The sequence below is a fragment of the Cyprinus carpio genome, chromosome A8 (genome assembly GCF_018340385.1).
Source record: "Cyprinus carpio isolate SPL01 chromosome A8, ASM1834038v1, whole genome shotgun sequence".
Lineage (NCBI taxonomy): Eukaryota > Metazoa > Chordata > Actinopteri > Cypriniformes > Cyprinidae > Cyprinus > Cyprinus carpio.
Genome location: NC_056579.1, coordinates 3,189,937 through 3,210,746, shown reverse-complemented (window position 1 = coordinate 3,210,746; position 20,810 = coordinate 3,189,937). Strand labels below are relative to the sequence as shown.

General features: G+C 35.2%; 1 protein-coding gene across 4 annotated transcripts in view; it reads left to right on the top strand.

Annotated features, from left to right (window-relative positions):
- Window positions 1-20,810, top strand: part of cux2b (cut-like homeobox 2b) — a 161,396-nt gene that overhangs the window by 48,437 nt on the left and 92,149 nt on the right. For all 4 annotated transcript variants that reach the window (XM_042761629.1, XM_042761628.1, XM_042761630.1 and 1 more), the window contains one exon: window positions 18,504-18,614. In XM_042761629.1, coding sequence (XP_042617563.1) covers window positions 18,504-18,614 — 111 coding nt within the window. The remainder of the gene's footprint in view (window positions 1-18,503; window positions 18,615-20,810) is intronic.

Sequence of the window (20,810 nt, the reverse complement as noted above, 5' to 3'; positions counted from 1 at the left end):
TGAAGCCATTATCCAGGTATTAGGCTTTAGGCACACGCCTAATTATTACATTACATATTTTATTTTTACATACAACATAGATAAGGTCATAGAAAGTAACAGCTCCACGCAATATTGTAATCCTAAAATTCACGCACTTGCAAACTCTTTGTATGCATTATGGTTAATACATGCTCGAGTAGTCGATTGTTTCCGACAAGCCCTAGTACAGTATGACAAAAATTTTGCTGTATTTATGTGCGCATGCCCAGTAAAGCCAAACGTATCCCTTCTAGCCTTAACTGCGCGCATTGTCATATCCCGAGCTTTGCGTGTGTGTGCTGCGCCAAGGCATCAGTCATTTTAATTTTTGACCACAGACATAATGTCAGCAACAGCAGCATTATAAAGTAAATAAAATGTAAATAAAGTACATAAAAATAATTTGACCCTACAGCCACAAACTCGGTCCTAGAGGGCCGGTGTCCTTTAGAGTTTAGCTCCAACCCTAATTAAACACACTTGAACCAGCTAATCAAGCTCTTACTAGACACACTAGAAACTTCCAGATAGTGTTAAGGCCAGTTGGAGCTAAACTCTGCAGGACACTGGCCCTCCAGGATCTAGTTTGGAGACCCCTGTGCTACAGAGTTGTTACTTTGCACATGCTTTTTTTGATCATTACAAATAATAATGTAAAATGATTTTCTTAGAATAGGAAATATGCTGTCTCTCCCATCACATACATTAGTTAAGTATGTGGTCTTGAATCCTTTTTTTTCTCTCATTTGGACTCGGTCTTGACTTGGACTTCCAATCATGATGAAGTCCTTTGAGAGGTTAACCATAAAAAACACAAAAGCCAAGTCAATCCACCTACGTGAAACTTATGGACTGACTTAAAATCCCAAAAGATTTTGAAGATAAAGTCCTATTGTTTTTTTCTACAGCTTGCATACTTATGGATAAAAAAGAAGAAGCTTTTCGTAGTGTTCAGCTGTGATGGTTTGGTTTTGATGTGGCACTAGTTTCTGGTGTAGGTACTGTGTAAGTGTTTGAAGTCTTGATGTACATGTAGGTCAGGACACAAAGATAATACACCAGATCTTTGTTCTGCATGAGTTCAGACCAGGGCTAGGCAGGATATTTTTATCTTTTATTATTTATTGTTCGTCATTATGCTAATTTTTTAATGCATCATATCTTTTTCTGTTATTATTATTTATTATTATCTTTATCATTTTCTTTCTTTTATATTTAGCATTATTGTTTAAATATTTTATTTATCGTGTTTTATCGTGATCTTTATTATTTTTTAAATCATTTTTACATATTTATCATTGTGTTTTAGCTATCATTATCTTTATCATTATTTTTATTATTTCTTATTATTTACCTTTATCATTATTTTTTATTATTTATCATATCTTTATTTTGTTATATTATTGTTATCATTTTTTGTATTATATAGCATTGTCATTTTAATTATTTTATTATTTCTCTTTATGATGATTTATATTTATTATCTTGATTTTTATTTATTTTTTGTCAGTATCGTCATCATTATAATTGATCATAATCTTTATCATTGTTTACTGTTATTTTTTATTTATCATTGTAATAATCTGTATCTGTCCTTTTTATCATTAATTGATTATCATTCAGTTTTTATTAATATAATTTTATTAATATTGTCTTTATAATTATTAAATTAAATAAAATTAGCATTATTTGTATTATTTTTCACTAATAATATTTTTATCTTTATATTTTATCATAATCTTTATCCTTTATATAACTGTTTACCATTATTGATCATTGTCTTTATTTTTTATTTATCTTTTTTAAAAAAAAAACAATAATAATTTTTAGCCTTTTGAAAACTTTTTATAGAAAACTGTTCTGGAATACATTTTTAGGAAATTTAATTGTAAAACATTAAGCAGCGGCATGATATTCACAATAACTAATAATAAATTTAATTTTATATCGGCAGAAAAGTCATTGCAAATATATTGTGAGCATTCAGTAAACCACCAAGCACCTGACTTCCTGCAATTCCCGTTCGGCCCTGATCCTCCATCTGTGTGTGTAAGTGCTCTAATGATAGACTCCGCTATCTGGAGGATTGACGACAAGAGGGTGCCTTCACACTTCACGCATCCCCTCTCCGGGCTTCTTCTCCACATGTGCACGAAGGTAAACGTGCGACGCTCTCCCCCAAACACAAGGGAAGTGTGCCGCGTCTTTCTGCCTCTCTCTGCTTCACCATCCACAGTATTCCCGTAAGCCCAGGAGGGAAACGCATGGCTGGGCCGAGCGTAGGCGGCTCCTCTGCCGTGTGTTTGGCGGCCCAGAGTGCGTCGCTCTCCTCTGAGACAGCCCGGTACAGATGGGAACTGCTGGACCGCGGCAGCTCATGTCATGATACACCTCTGAATTCACAGATGAGTGAAACACATGGTTAAATCTGAGTCTCCACAGAGAGAATGACTAGAACACAGCCTCCTTTTGTTTTTATTAGCAACAGAAAGCATTATTAGTACCCTGACTGCAATTAGCTGTAGTATACTGTATAAATGACCAAGAAATACAGGAATTGGTTAATGATTGTAGTTTAATGTCAGCAGACAGGGACAATCAGAAGTCATCAGTCTCATGGTAAAGGTCACATGCTGAGTTAAATTATCTGGACGTTGATGATAACATGACCGCTGTTCAGTGTGGACACCTTACGCTCATCTGGCAGAAGTGTGTTTGGAACGGAAAGACTGGAATTATTTTGGCTGTGTTTTGAAATGGTAGTATGCTACAAACTATGCATACTTGAATTTAAAAGAGAGGAATTATTTTGTCTGTTTACTACTGTAGTATTCTAGTGTACTTCATACTAAGCAGTATACGGACAGTTTTTTTTTCAGTGTATAGGACTACAATATGAAAAATTTGCTATATTTTCACCACATTTATAAGCACGCTACATTGTTGCCAACTTTTGCATGTGTACTTGGAGCAAAAGAGCAGAATTATTTTGGCTGTTATTTACTAGTATACTAGTGTACTGCACAGTACAGTATATGGTGTGGTCTGCCAGCTGTATTTAAATAGTGCTTGTGTAATGTAGTATGCTGTATTTTTGTCACATGACCACATGGTGTTGCCTGTTTAATGGCGTGCTACATTGTTGCCATTTTTTCAGAAGCGATTGGAATGAAAAGAGAATGATTTTGTCTGTTGTTTACTACTGTAGTATTCTAGCATACTGCATATTAAGCAGTGTGCTATTAGTGTTTTTAAGTGTGTAGGACAACAGTATGCAAAAGTTGCTATATTTTTACCACATTTAATAGCATGCTACATTGCTCCCAACTTTTGCATAAGTGTACTTGGAGCAAAAGAGCAGAAATATTTTGCCGTTGTTTACTAGTATACTATACACAGTACAGTATATATTGTGTACTGGCAGCTGTTTAAATAGTGCTTGTGAAAGGTAGTATGTTGTATTTTTATCATATGACCACATGGTGTTGCATGCTTAATAGTACAGTACATTGTTGCCATCTTGCAGAAGTGTACTTGGAGCAAAGAGAGCAGAATTATTTTGGCTGTTGTTTGCTAGTATATTAGCATACTGCACAGCACAGTATATATTACGGACATTTTTTAAATAGTATTTAGGAGAACAGTATACAAAATATATAGGCTACCATTGTGTCTGCACGGCGGCATTTTCATCAATACCCATATATCGGCAACAGGCTCATATCGGCCGATAATATCGGCTAAATGATATATAGGTCGGGCTCTAGTGCATACTGCACAATACAGTATATATAGTGAGGACAGTTTTTTAAGTAGTATGTAGGACAACACTTAAAGCAAAATGCTTGTGAAATGTAGTTTGTTGTATTTTTGCCACATGACCACATGGCGTTGCATGTTATATAGCAAGCTACATTGTTGCCATGTTGTATACTTACATACTGCATAGTACACATAGTACACAGTATTCTGTGCAACCCATTGTTTTCTGCACATGTAGTAGGTACAGTAGGCTTGCTGCTATAGATTGTGCTGATGGTGATACCGTTGCTAAGTCGCAACACCAGTTACGTCACTTGCCCACGACGGCACCGACCCCCACCATCGTTTTGATTTTTTTATAGTAATAAAAATAATTTCAGTTCAGTAAAAGAACACAACAATTAAAAACTGAACGTGGCTGCTCAATGCAGTGTGTCGAACGACAGTCGCATCACAGATCAGATTTCATTTATCAAGTGAGGAGAGCTGACTGACAAGAAGAGTGAGGTGAGACAGACAAGACGATAGCGGATGATTTATTTTCGAAACGACATGTAAAACACCTGTTTGGCAATATTTTGGATTTTGAAAAGCCTGTTGACTTCTGCCATTTATCTAAGGTGATTTTGGAAGGTTTTTTTAAACATTTGTTTCTTATTTAATTGGTTCCACATTGTTTGCTGATTTTTACTTCATTTAAACTTTGTGTAATTTATTTATTTTATTTGACATCAAGGTGTATGCCATGCCTCCAAGCTTTCTTATTCGTTTTGCTAATAAACATTCTACGTTTCTTATTTATTTGGTTATATATTATACATGTTTACTTATTTCCAGTTTTGTATACCTATTTAAACTTTATGTAAGTTATTTGTTACTTTATATTAGGTACACCCTGCCCTATAGCATGGTGTATTTTTGTTAATAAAAGTTCTATGTTTTATATATAGGCCTAAGTGAGTTTGACGTTGTATTTTGTTGTTGCATTCAAGCAATTGACGCCAAATTGACGCTAATTCGAAGATTTAAAAGTGAAGGAAAACAAGTAAAAGAGGGGAAATTCAAGTGAACTAAAAAGGAACAATTGCTTTACGCTGAATTGCCGTTATTTGAAAGTGAAAGTAAAATGCACATGTTATTATCGGTGTTATCATACGTCAATTAACCTGTGGGAAAATTTCCTCACCGACACAACCCTAGTAGTAGGTCGTCTACTGCTAAAATGCTGCAAGTAGTATGCCATTTTAAACCTAGGTATACTCAATCATCTTCAGATTCTTCACAAATGCAGTCAGCAGATCATCATCAGTAATTAACTTCTTCACAAATGCAGTCAGCTGTGGTTCATCGGTAATTGACCAATCAAAAGGGCTGGAGCCTGGAGATTCCCGTTCGATAGGTTGGCGTTTGTTGGATTGACTGCGTGTGGTGATGGAGAGGGATGTCGGGTCACTCATCTATCATGAAGCGGTTGGCCGTGTTGTGTTTGTGTGGTAATGAGTGAAGTGACATTTACCTAGAGCTCACTGACCAGACGCCTCGACCATCCGCTGCCTGTCACATTCTTTGTTTCTCTGCCGATGGCTCATCTTACTCGAGGAAAAAATTATTCATTTATATGTATTATATACTTGACTTTCCTGAAATTTGCATGCATAAATCACTGGAACGTAGGAAAATAGACATCCCAGAGTAAATCTAAACACGTGCCATATTTACTTTGACTTCAGAGTATCCATTTTATTATTCATGATTGCGTATCATTTTGTCATTTAGTTATTATTTATCTTTATCATTTTATCAATCTTTTTTATTCTATCATTTATCATCTATCATTGTTTACTGTTTTTTGTTAGAATAACTTTGTTTATCATTATCTTTGTCATTATTTCATTATTTATCTTATTCTTTTTCATTAATAATTATCTTTACCATTGTTTATTGTTTTTCATTGTGTCATTATAATCATTTTGTTTATTATTAGTTTTTGTTCATTTTTATTCATCAGTTTTATTTATTTTTATTATTATTTAATTTGCCTGATATTTGTATGTGTAAATTACAGGAATTTAATTGCTTTATCATTATCTTTATCATTGTTTATCTTTTTTAATTTATCATTATAATAATTTTATTTATCCTTATTTTATCTTTGTTTAATCATTTATTAATGTATTTTTCATTACTTTTTCATTTGCCTGATATTTGCATGCATAAATTACCTATGAACCTACAAAAAAAATGTATTATCATCTTTATTATTGTTATTGTTATTTTTTATTAATCATCATAATTATTTCTTTTTTAATATTTTTTTATTATTCATCCTTTTTATTATTATTTTTAATTTGCTTGATATTTGCATGCATAAATTACAGAACCCTAAATCTTTTTATTATTTTTTAATCACTATTGTTATTTGTCATTATTTATTATCTGCTATTATAATTATTTGTATTTATTATTTTTAATCATTGTTTTATTATTTATCTTTTTTTTTTTTTTTTTACAATTATTTTTGCATTTTCCTGATATTTGCATACATAAATTACAGGAACCTACGATTTGTTACTCTTTTATTTACCATTATAGTTGTTCATTGTTATTTTTTATCATTATAATTATTTTTATTTAGCATTATTTTTCATCTTTTTAATTTTGTTTTAAAGCTATTTGCATGCAATAATTAATGGAACCTAGAAAAATGGACATCCCAGAATAAATCTAAACAAATGTATTATGTTTACTCTCAGCTTTGACTTCAAACACTGATTTCCGAGTATATGGAGTGTGCTTCCCAGTGTACCTGCTCAGAATATGAGACGAGAGTCAAACTGTTTGAAGAGAAGGCTTTAGACATGTGGGCAGTGTAGCATCAAATAGATTGTGTTTCCTCCCATGTAAACGGCTAATGTGTGTCGGCCGCTCTGACACAGAGGAATGTACTGAATTTGCTGCAAGGGCTTTACTGCCGTTTGGAACACTGTGGCTGGAAACGGTCTGCGTCGTCCCCCTACACCTTCAGCTCATCATACAGCCGCACATACAGACTCTCTTTTCAAACTCCCGGAGCTCCTGCCACAGGCGGCTGCTGAATAGTGCTGTTCAGATTGGTGTGGACTCAGAGGAGGAGTTTTTATTGGCTATGGGAAAAGAGATGACTGCTCAAGCATTGAAATGCTTTTACACACACACACACACACACACACACACACACACACACACACACACACACACACACACACACACACACACACACACACACACACACACACACACACACACACACACACACACACACACAAGCCTATCCAGTGTTAGATCCATGCTAGGACATTTGGCAACTCTTTGTGTGAACAGTCTTTTAGCTCTGTTACAAAATCTAGTGTGCTGCCTACTGTCTACTACATAGGCAGCTGCCTTTTAAGGGAGCATCCTAACTGAAATGTAACCTTATAAGGTACTTATTTGGCATAGACAGTGACTCTTGCGCTCCACACACGTTGTTACACTAATGGCATAATAACTCTAATAAGCTTAAAAAATACATAATACACCAATATTGGGTAATTTAGTTGAAGTGTAATAAATCGTGAATGCAGTATGTTTTATGGATAATGTATGTTTGGGGATGAGTTGAGTTTTTGGAATGAGTTGAAAGTTTTTTTTAACATTTTATATATATATGTATTAAGTTGTATTAATATGAATGAGTTGAAAGTTTGTTTTAACATTTTATATATATTATGTATTAAGTATATATTTGATCATATGCAAGTATATATTGTAAAATATTATTACAATGTAAAATTGTTTCTAATTGAATATATTTTAAAATATTTAATGAAGAGAGAGAGAGTGTGTGTGTGTGTGTGTGTGTGTGTATATATATATATATATATATATATAGATATATATATTAAAATTAAGTGTATAATACAAATGAATATGTAATATATTTTTTACTATGTTTACTATGTACAGAAAATATGTAATATATATTTGTAGTAATTTCTCTCGACGCATCCCACAGTCCCAAAATGCCTTTATTTATTTATTTATTTTTTCCAAAATCTAAGGTGCTGCCTCTTTAAATACTCTCTAAATAGGCAGCACCTAAGGTTTTGGAACAGAGCTTTTGTTGCATACATACAGTTCACAAGAATATTAAAAACACTTCAGATTTTTTGGTGAAGCCGTGCCCTTTTTAAACTACTTCTTGATGTGGAATAAGTTTGAAAGTGTACCTCAAGAGATTCTCGTGTTCTTGCGATGTTCCCGAAGTTCTGCAACCTGGCAAGTTCCCTTTTCATCCTCGTTTTAACTGTACCTCGCTGACGCGGGCCATATTCCCAATCTCTGCGCTCTAGATACATTTATTTTTGTCTCGGATGAGGAATATCTCTTTCTGTCACAGATGTGCACACGTTGGGTAGGAATAAAAGAGATTTGGGCTCTGACAGGTGGCCCTAGCTGGTGTCGCCGGGCTCTCAGGGGCCCTCCGGAGATCAGGTAATTGCGAGGGGTTGGACTCGGTTCGGTGTCACACAGGTGGCATGAATCGCAGCTGCTCGGCTCACCTGAAATATTCACGTTCTTCCAGCAGCTCGGCTTTGATCTCCCCTTGCAATCAACAGGGGAGCGGCGGGAGGGGCGCGGGAGGAAGAGAAACAGCACAAACAACAGGAAAAAGGAGCACACCTGAGAAACAAACAGATTGACATTTCTTAAGAGAGAATAAACAATGGCAGCTTATCCGTGTTATCCGCTGCTTGCCATTTTTCACCCCCACCTCCGTCGATTTCTTCTGGAAAGTGGGCCAGCGTTGCTCTTTTTGTGTGTGTGTCGTCGAGACTTTGCGGAGGTAAACTCCTGCTCCAACTGATTTGGTGCCGTTTGTTATGGATTGTCAAGTCACTGGCCCCCATTTATATCGCTCTTTTTAACACCGTTATATTTACTCTACAATAAATTTTACTGAGACATTTCCCGCTTTTTTTTTTTAGCCACACAGTGATTTTTCATCAGTCTTGCGTTCTTGACTCTTGCTTAATAAACCACGGTGTGTCAGAATAAACAAACAAACAGCAGAGAACATCACTTATGCTTCAAAAACTCCAAGTTTCATCCATTCCATTTCTTTCTTTTTCCATTCCATTTTTATTTCATGCCAGTAAATGCACGACCGCAAAGTCTGCGCTTGTGTGAGATAATGGCTAGTCTGATTGTAACCACAGAGTGGAGTGTGAAAAGAACAATGAGCCATTATGATGATGATAAATAACGTGGACTCATTTGGACGTTCATTTAGATGTACGAATAAAAAGAACAAATACCCGTGCTAATTGGAAGTAACTTTAAATCATGAATGTTAAAAAATGAACTGCTTTGAGTGATAGATGGACAAAGAAAGTGCTAAATAAAAAGGATAAATACCAGTTTGATTTAAAGTACTGACTTAAGAAGGAAAAATATAGCATATAGAAGACATGAAACCTAGTCTAAGCAGGCTTTTTTTAAAGAATACTTTTGTGTAGAATACATTTTCCTAAGTGTGTAATATCTCTGTTTTTAGCATTATCAGACAAAATTGCAAAAAGTAATTGTCATCTGGCAGGTGTCTTCAACACTTTTCCCCACTCTTTTGAAGGAGTCAACATGTTTTTTGGTGCAGTCAAACTAGTAATTACTTACTTTTCTCTGCAGTTAAGCATTATCCGTATTTTTAACATCCAGAAAAATTACACACTTCATCCTTAATGTGCAGAGACAACTGTAAGTAAGCCACTGGAGTACAGGGCACCGCTGGAGCTGAAGGCAGTAAAAAGTGCTTAGTGAAATTCTGCTCAGATTTAAACATTTCAGTTGAAGGTAAATGGGTAAGACTGAAATAAAATATCTCTGATGTCTTTTTGGTTTGCAATACATGAATATTTTGTGTTGCATGAACTAAAACTGGACAGTGCTTTCTATTTTGCATGAAACTGGATCAGACAAGGTTTTATTAGGCGCTAAACTAATGGCACGATTACTAATAAGCATAAAATACATAATGCACCAATACTAGGGATTTAGTAGAAATAAAGTAAAAAAAAAAGTTATTACTAGTGTTATTTTGTGTTTTTGTGTAAAGAGGTGTTACTGCATAATGTTCAGTGTTATGTTGCATATTTAGAGGATTTTCTTTATATATATATATAATAAATATATATAATATATATAATATATATATATATATATATATATATATATATAATTTGCAAAAACAAATGGTCAAAAATCATGTTTTTCATTGTGCATTTCAATTAATCTCAATCAAACTGCAGTTGGTTATTTTGATTTTGTTAAAAAAAATGTAAAAGTTACAACTAACTAACACAATAAAACAATAAAAATATGATTACATAATAAATAAAAAAATGCTAAATTGGAGTTATCTGTTTTTATATACACACACACACACACACACATGTTTGTATGCTATGCTGTTAAGATCAACTGAATCAACAGGAGTGCATTATTTCCAGGTGAAATCTACAGAATAAATATCAACAGGAGTGCATTATTTCCAGGTGAGATCCACAGAATAAGTCAAATGAAATTAATGTGATCTTGTCAAAATTAATCTGAATTCTACTTGTCTACTTGACCTAGTGCAAGTTCACTCTCGGGAAAAAAGGTACGAAAGCTGTCACTCAAGTGATACCTTTTAAAAGGTAATAAAATGCACCTTTTAGGGAAAAATAAGGTACAAATCTTTATCTTTTGAAAGTGTGCTGCTCCAGTTACGGCTTTTGTACCTTGTTTTTGAGAGTGTTCAGATACAGTAAATGTATTCAGAAAAATCATTTTACCAAGTTAAACCAATCTGTTCTGCATTTCTTCCTGGCACAGAAATTACTAGTCTCCTGTAAAAATAATTTGCTCAAATGCAGCTCTTACTATGAGCAGTAGGTAGACCGTTTTTCAATCCTTTAAATGACCAGCAGTCTCAAAAGTGTCTCTATAACGAGTCAATATTTTCAGTCCCCTGCTGAGGTGCAACTTTGGTTTAAAACCCTCTGATAGATGCTTGAGGGGTTTTATTCCAAAGCGGCAGAACTGCCTGTACTTCTTTTTTTCAAACGTGTCCTTGCTTACAAACTCCAAACTGCGCTTTTCCCGACAACTGAAGTGGTTCCGAACAGTACGTGTGCTTTAGACAAGGTGTTGATGGATTGTGGCATGCTAGGTGCTAAAACTCCTAAATGAAGTGCAGCGTGACAACTAATTCCTGACGATGTGAGTCACACCTTCCCTGATCATTGTAACGCTCGCTCGTCTTAAGAGCCGCCGTGTTGTCTGCCGAGAGCCGGTCTGATGGTTTGGGATTAATTATTCACAATCATTTCCCAGCCTCTGCTAGCAGGTTTAGAAATGTGTCAAGATGTGATATTCAGAGACAGTGACCGCTAAATTCACACGCCGCCACAAAATATTTTAACTCTGTGATGTTCATTTATGTGTGATGTTCACTGTGTAACCAGTATCACATTTTACTGTGTGATTTATCAGTTTAATTGGCGTGTATCTTTTGATGTCACCATTAAGTACGAACAATTTGCTGGACTCTTTTAATGTGCTCAACTCTTATGCACTGCGTGATCAATAAATCACACAGAACATGAGACTTCAAACAGAGGTTTTAATTGTTTCATCAAGCCTAACTGAAGCTCATAAAACCTAATGAAAAATCTTATAATATAAATATAAATGATAAAGTAAAAATTTAACATCGTTGATAAAACAAAACTAAATAATCTTTTACTTATCTAAAGAATGTGGGTGCTGAAACACTTGCCGGTAGCCATTGACTTCTATAGTATTTTTTTCCATGCAGTAGAAGTCAATGGCTACCAGTGCCTGTTTGGTTACAAACAATCTTCAAAATATCTTCTTGTATGTTCAACAGAAGAATTACAGATTTGATACAACTCAAGGAAGAGTAAATGACAGAATTTTCCTTTTTCAGTGAAGTGTCCCTTTAAGACTTTTCTTGTGTCAAATCTGAGCACAGTTTGGGACGTCACTTCCAAACCACTAGAGGAGACACGTGTGAGATTACTGCTCACTGCTTTATCTCAATTCTTCCTAGGAGAAACAATTGAGATATTAAAAAGATCCCATTTGTGATTTTTCTCTCCTACGGCTAAACAAATGAAAGTGTGGAGCTGAGGGGCATGGCAGCTCTGAGCACGTCCAGCGGGCCACTTTCCTCTTTCCTGTCCAAGTCAGGGCAGATAACGGCTCATCTTCCATCTCTGCCATGGACACCCGCCAGAAACGGCCCTATCCTGGATCTCTCCCAAACACACACACACAAAAAAAGCAGCAGAGAGAAGTGCTGTTGTTTTTGTCCGTGTCGGGGGATTTGAGGGGGTGGGGTTGGTGCCAGTATTAATGCGGGGGCCAGACTAGACTCCAGCGATGGGCCGTATCGATTGTGTTGATTTGATTCATTGATCGATCTCTCCTCTCGAATGTGGCGTCTGAGAAGCGGCACTAATCTGAAACAGCTAAGGACAAATCTTCTGCCTTACACACAAATCGAGGAGATAAGAAAACATATGAAAAGAAACTGCACTTATCTAAATCATAGACTAGCCCTTCTTCTGTCCCTCGCTGCGGCCATTGTGTGTGTGTGTGTGTGTGTGTGTTGAATGCATGGTGCATGATTGGACCTTTTCTTTCTACACTGATGTTTATATTTGTGTGTCTCTCTATGTGTGTGTTGTGTAAATATAATTTTCTTTTTTTACACAGCTGCATAAATAGGTAATTGTTTCATTTTTGTATAACATGCATGCTGGGTTGCATATGTGCATGCAACTAGGGTACTGTTATTTGATATCGTTTCTATAATATGCGTGCAGGTTTGCTTATCTGCATGCTTAGTTAAAGATATAGATACAATTTAAAGTACATCAAGTATATATAGCATTATAACATAACACACATATAAATTTCAATATATACATGCAAATATAATAGTACAAAATACATCATTTTATGCATATCTGCATGCACAGATAATAGTCCTACAGATAGCATTGATTTACAACCCCATGCAGGGCTGCATATGTGCATATATAGGTAATAGTCAAGTTAGATATTTTATTGTATAACATGCATGCAGGGTTGTGTATCTGCATGCATAGATAATGGCCTTGTAGATGTTGTTTTTTTTGTATGTACTTGTGTAGATTTCTCCACTTATATATATTTGTGTTTCTCTGTGTGTCAATATTCTTTGCATGCAGGGTTGCATATCTATCTACATGCAAAGGTAATGGTACCCATCTGCGTGAACCTTTTGTGTTTTTCTTATGAGCGTGTGTGTGTGTGTGTGTGTGTGTGTGTGTGTGTGTGTGTGTGTGCGTGCAGCAGGGGTTTAGAGGCAGCACAATCACCAGGCAGAACAGAGTGGATCTATAAATTGATGGAATTCAAAGCCTGCAGCATCGATTACCATTATAACAAACAGCCGAGCCCAGAACGTCTGATTATTTTTAGACAAAGATTCTGTGCTCTCAGCAGCAATTCTGCTGATGCTGTCACACTCGCAGACATCTGCCTATGATTGCAATTAGATGGGATACAAAAAGAAAAATAATACCTCCATCTGCATTTTTTCCCCCCTTTTTTCCCATAACCACCCACTTTTTTGCAGTTCATTTCTGCTGGTCCAAACACTCTGGTTCACTGGTTGAGAACTCTCTTGTTTTCCCCACATGTCAACTTCCTCTCTTCCCTGCTGTCATCAGCGAGAGGTGCCATAGATTCTGTGCTAATCGATGGTAAAGATTTTTTCGAGCTCTATAGTGAATCTGAAGGTTATATCTTCGTGTTCTAACAGTCTGTGTATTTACAGTGTATTTACAGTACACATTTTCATTTATGGCCCTTCATTACTTGTCTTGTTATATCAGACGACAAGCTCTTAGATGTGGTTTAGTTAACCCCTTGTTATCTTTTGTTGTCTTTTTGGTGCTTCTATATATCTCGGTCGCTTGTAGACATGTTCGATTCAGTGTCAAGTTCAACCATTAACGACGTTGCATATCTACGGAGCTGGACGACTGCACGTGAACGCCTCAGCCAATCAATTTTCCTCACTGGGTTGTCTGACAGATGCCGACCTCAGCAGGGCTGGTTTAGCTTAGCTCCGCCCCCGAGTGGTTCATCCCACCCCCCGTGACATCAGCAGAGCTTCCCAGAGGGAAACTCATCAATTACAGACGGATGTTTGACTGGCACAGGCGTAATGACAGGGGCTCAATATTGACCCAGCTGCCCACCACATCCTGAAAATACAGGCCCGATTGCCTTTTTCCAAACCCTTAAAACATCGAACGTTTGACTGAAGATGTCTTCTTTTTACACACAAGTGTGGCTTTTTTTCAATACTGTTCAATAGTGACATTTCTTTGTGGCTCTCCTGGAACTAGGATCCGATTTAAAGCGATAGTTCACCCAAAAATGAAATTTCTGTCATCATTTACTGCCTTACAAACCTGAATGACTCTTTCTTTTACAAAACACCAAAGGTCATATTTTTCTTCTTTTGAGCTTTACAAATCATTTATATATATATATATATATAAAATATATATATATATATATATATATATATATATATATATATAATTATTGTAATTTTACACACACACACACACACACACACACACACACACACACACACACACACACATATATATATATATATATATATTATATATATATATATATAGATACGTCAATAATAATAATAATACGTTTTTTGTGGCTACCATTTTTGGGTTGAAATCTATAAAGGATGATGATAATAATTTATATTATTTATGAGATAGTATAAAAAATTGCAGCAGTAGTAGTAATCATCATCATAGCAATAATAATAATAATAATAATAATAATAATAATAAATCTCGTTTGAGAATATAAAAATACAACAGTAATGCTGTAGTAGTAGTAGTAGTAATAATGTTGTACTTGTTTGTTCTGTCTTTTACATATACTCAAAATATGCAAACATATTATAAAATCGCAAAAAAAAAAGGATGTAGAGCCTCAAATTTGCTTCAAATAATAATTCTAAAGCTCTAAGAAAAAGGTTAAATATGAGGGAAAAAATGAGGAAAATACAGATAAATATAAATATAACTTGATAAAGAGGGAAAAGGAGCAGATTTTAAAGCTGTAAGGACTAAGTTGTTTATCGTGAAATTTTTCTGAGCGTAACCCAAAGCTAGTTTAGCTCGCTCGTGTCAGACTGTAGTTCATGCGTCTTATGTGTACTGTAATTTTCCTGCTCAGAATGACATTGACTAACGTGGATCATCACCTGCTGAGCACGCTTGCATTAACAGGCATCTCAGAGCCTCAGTGCATCATGGGTAGCAGAGAAATAAGGAAGAAAAAGAGCTTTTGGCAAACGCCGTGATAGCATCAGGTGGGTCTGATGGCTGTCTGAGCACAAATGAACAAACATTTTAAAAAAAAAACACAACAGAAGTGAAGCACGCTGCAGTTTGTTCATGAAAGGTGAGAGCGAGCAGGTTTATTTCCAGCTCCTGCTGATGTCTCGTCTCTGTAGACGATGCAGGGAGCAAAGATGCTGTTTGTGATGTGTCAGATGTCAAAACTATTAATAAAAAAAGGTTTTCCTTTATATACTATACTGTTAGTGCTGTTAAAACTTAAGCACAAGTTTCTGTAAATGCTTCTTAGTGGTGAAGTTTGTGTTCAGGCAATTAGCCGTGTTTGCTTCAGTATTGCTGTTCTTCACACTTAAGAGTTTGAGATTTGTACAAATCATTAATCAGAAGCATTAAACTTCACTGTTTGTGCTGCAGATGTTGCTGACATCATGCCACTGCTGTATTGGTACTTTTTTCTAAGTGATCAGACTTATGATTTTTGCCAGCAAGGGAAGTGTAAGAAAGAAAGAACTGATGAGCGAATGAAGAAAGAACAAAAGATAGAAAGAGTGAAAGAAAGAAAGAAAGAAAGAAAGAGCAAATTGATGGGTGAATGAAAGAAAGGAAAAGAAAGAAAGAAAGAAAGAAAGAAAGAAAGATCAGATTGATGGTCAAATAAATGAAAGATCAAAAGAAAGAACAAATGAAAGAAAGAAAGAGTGAATTTTAGTTTGTGAATAAAAGAAAGAGCTAAAGAAAGAGGTAAATAATGAGAGCGAAATAACAAATGAAAGAAAGAGTGAAAGAAAAAATGAATGAAAGCAAGCGAAAGAAAGAATGAATGAATCCTAAAAATTAATACTGTTATTCAAATTATTTTAATTAATATTTTAATACTTTGATTATGCATTCAATTGATCTAAAGTGACAGAAAGACATTTATAATATTTTTACTTATTTTTAGTATTACTTATAATATTATGAGATTTAATTTAAAATAAATGCTGTTTCCACAAAAACTCCTTCTTTTTTTTCTCAGCATTTTTAGAGCCATTATTAATAATTGAGCACCAATAATAATTGATTTCTGAAGGATCATGTGACACTGAAGCCTGAAAATTCAGCTTTGGTCACAGAAATAAATTATATTTCACAATATATTCAAATAGAAACAGTTATTTTAAATTATAAAAATATTTCACATTATTACTGTTTTACTGTATTTTGATCTAATAAATATATATTCTTGAAAAGCAAAAAAAGACATATTTCTAAAACATTATTACTGGTAGTATATTCTTCATAAAATGTACAAATCAATTTTTTTTTTTATTCATGTTGAGTGTTTGTAGACACACTGAACAAACATTACACTTAAAATCCTGCAAGATTCAAGTGAGAAACCATTGAGAATGGAAGCAGAAGAACAATAACTCCAAACACACAGTCCTACATATGTATATGAAAATACTGTAAAGTCTACAAAAACAACTAAAACAATGAAAACTTCACACTACAAAGTCAACTAAAAGAAGGAAACCTGTGCTGACTTGTGTTGATAGCATCAGCGTTTCCAGATCTGTTTCTCTTTGTGTCACTTCATGTCGAGGTTCTCGTCCGTACGTCAGTCAGAAAGATTAACAGCCTGCAGTCTGCATAAAGCTAATAGAGGTTACAGTCCATCAAACCCTTCCACTCCATAAACAATTATGGCTTAACAGCTCTGTAAATGTCTTGTATATATACTTTTCATTTCATGTTGATCATTGGTGTTTCTACTTTAGTCTCTTGCCAGGCAGAACTTACAGCAACAGATGTTTTCTTGATGCCGTAATGTGTTTTAAAGCTCAGGTCATCGTTCTTTTGTGTTGTACTGGTGTCTAAAGTCCTGCTGGAGGTCAAATAAGACACTTGATTATGTTGTTTTTTTAATTAACAAGTGTCCTAAACACACAAACTGTCCGTCCAGATCCTCATCATCACACATTCTGACTCCAGTGAAGAAAACCAAGAGTTTGAAAAGCATCCAAGCGCTGGTGCCGTAAATCTGGGGCTGCGTTGCAGCTTTTGTCCTCAGGAATTCTTCCTCTCCCATTAGATAATTTTCTAAATTGCCTTTAAGTAAGAGTACAGATTAATTAAAACATATTAAATTAAATTTTATGTCATGTACGAATTTGGTACAGTAATAAGAAAAGAAAAGCCCTCTCGCTGATGTTTTAGCTTTAGTTTGAACACAAAGAATGTGAGGACAGAGATGTTTTATAAATAGGTTGAGATGTAAAACATGGACTTGGAATACAGTAAGTTTGATCAGTGTTGTTTGAATGGATTCTGTAGAGGCTTGTGTATTAATATTTCAAGCAAGGACCAATCCAATTTCAATAAAATTTCACATAAAATTCAAGGCATTGATGTTTAACTACAAAACAACCGCTGGCTTTGCACCCCAAAATTCACTATACACACATATTTGATAAAAATGCAGTAATATTGTAAAATGTTATTACAACTTAAAATGACTGTTTTCTATGAGAATATATTTTAAAATGTAATTTATTCCTGTGATGCGCAGCTGTATTTTCAGCATCATTACTCCAGTCTTCAGTGTCACATGATCTTCAGGAATCATTCTAATATGCTGATTTGATCTATCTATTGTTTTTTTTTCTTCTGAAAAATGTTTATGTTCCAGGTGTATAGTTTGCCAAGGAACAGTCTTAAAAAACGGTATTACTGTTATGCCACAATGTCTGTGAAACCGTGTTAATGAGATGGTACATTGACAAAAAAATGCAGCAGTATTTTTTTATATTGATTTTGTTCATGCCGACCTCTCTTCAGTCGTCCTCGACCATATTTCAGTCTTTCTGCTCACCAGGTCAGCTGAATAAGATGGATATTGGTGAATATTCAAAGTTCCTGTGCATGTGCCATTTTCTCCCTCCGCCCTCTCTCTCTCTCTCTCTCTCTCTCTCTTTCTCTCCCATGACCGTTGCAGAGCTATTGATTATTTTGGATTCTGATTATCTAAAAGGCCTTCTGCTACTGTAGGCATTGGATTTATTTTAGTTTAATTATTAATGGGGCTGAGCTTACAGTAAGCAGTCGCCTTCTATCAGATCATGACGGATTACACGGTTAATATTCAGCAGCGTATATTTATTTATGTGTGTACTAAGCTGTGTATACTAGTGTTCGCAGGCCTCTCTAAAGCATCTCTCTCTCTCTCTCTCTCTCTCGTTCTCGTTGTCTCTGTAGAGGGAGCTTAATTCAGTGGCGGCACAACTAGCAGGCCGACAGGAAGAGAGCGAGGACTCCCATAAGCACCTGGTGGAACTGAGCCGGGAATTCAAGAAAAATGTCCCCGAGGTGAGTGGGAGAGCGAGAAATAGTGTAGTGTCAGTTTCATGCTGATAGACCCTTTTAAGGTTTTCTTGACCTCACCTGAGATGGAAACCGAGTGTGGGTTCAAGTCTTTAGCATCATTTTTGGTTTTGACCCTCATATGAGCTTCTGTTTGTTTGCTCCTCCACTCATTTTTTCTCTTTCTTCTCTTGTCTGAACTCCTCCATTTCTCATATTTCAAAACTTTTTGAGCCAATCAGCTGATCCGTAAGCACCATGTGACTAATTATCCTGGAACAGCTGGAAAATGACATCATGACAAAACTGATCAGCTGATTTTGGCACTTTTGTATGTTGTGTAAATACACTTATTTACATATTTAAATTGTTTACATATTTATTATCATTTACATGCATTTGTTCATTACTATATAACATAATTTACAAAAAAAAAATCTATTCAATCTCTAAAGATTTTTCAACACTGATAATAATAATAAATGTTTCTTGAGTATCAAATCATCATATTAGAATGATTTCTGAAGATCATGTGACACTGAAGACTGGAGTAATGATGCTGAAAATACAGCTGCACATCACAGAAATAAATTACATTTTACAATATATTCAAATAGAAACCAGCTTTTTCACATTATTACTGATTTTACTGTATTTTTTTATCAAATAAATGTAGCCTTGGTGAGCCTAAAAGTCTTTCAGAAACATAAAAACCCCAAACTTTTGCTTGTCAATATTAGTATTTTCTTTGAATGCACAGATAATTAAAAAAAAATTTTTTTTTGAAAGGCCAACAATGAATATTTTCAGAAACCAGATACGGTAAAAACAATAAAAACTGTAAAAAGATACCGTAAAAACTCATTTTTGTTCCCACCCCTCTCTTCTCCTCTTCGGATATGAGCCATTGCTAGCTAATATTCTCAAGCTTGTATCTAGTTTCTCAGATAGTTCTGTCTCTGTCAGGCTGTCACTCGGCGTCCCTATCTCACTGAAGATGTACAAACCCATGCATCCCTCCAGTATCAGCACTAATAGTGCAACACAGAGTCTCTGCTGTTTATTGACAGTGCTTGTCACATCCAGCCCAGAACAGGCAGACATCAGCATTTAATCTTCCAGAACCTTCAGCTGAAAAACCTCTCAGAAAATGAGCCGCTCGTTCCCGTGGAGGAAAATCCAGCGCTGAACGTCTTTAAGTTCAAGTCCCTCTCCGTTTAAATTCCTGTCACTCTAATCCAGAGCTGCGCCTCCGATTCCTCTTCAGGTAAAGGTGACGGCTCGAGGAATGCTTGTCACGCGTCTCTCATTATACACGCTTTGACATTTTACATTTTTCCTCGTTAGCTGCCTTCCTTTTTTCCGAGGCTGCATCTGAAGCTCCGACACGATCCGGCGTCAGACCTCTCGACTCAGAAGCCCAACTCCTCGTTTGCTCTCCACTTGACACAAATGTCATCAGTGACAATCAGAATTTACAAGATTAGCAAACGTCTGGAGCGAATGGGGCTCATGCTAGCCGTATTGTTAAAGAATGGGGCGTAATTGATCATAAAAAAGCGTCAGTAATGGATTGACAGGAGAATCAGACGAGTTATTTGTGTTAATGGAGGAGTTGTTATTGTCTTCAGCCGAGTGTTCGCGATTCAATACAATATTTATTAACAACGTACTGAATGAGACGTACTGTTGATTACCACAGACAATCTTTTTTGGGGGGATTTACAATCCTAATGCATATACAATGGAAGTCTATGGGGAAAACAGTGGTTTTAAAAGCAGAACTCATACATTTGTTAAAAAACTAGCATTGTTATACAGACTTAATGTTACTACAGCTTAATTTTCATCACCTTCATTTTTTAGTACTACAATTTTAATTCAATGATCCACTTTCTTTTTGTTAGCAGTGTAAATCAATGCGAGTTTTCTCTTGAAATACTGCATACAAGTTTGTTTTGACAAAGTCAGTGAATGTCTCTGTCATACTAGTCTCATAGTTAACGTGTATATTGTTCAAGGTTAAACATTTTTTAACGTTTATCATGTTGAAATGGTTTGATCCACAGACAACTAAAGCTGTACGCCAATGGGTTTTTTTTTATATTTTGAATTCGATTTGATTTTTATATATTATTTTATATTGTATCATATCTTATCATATAGTTTTTTTCTCATCTTTATTATTTTGTAAAAATGTTT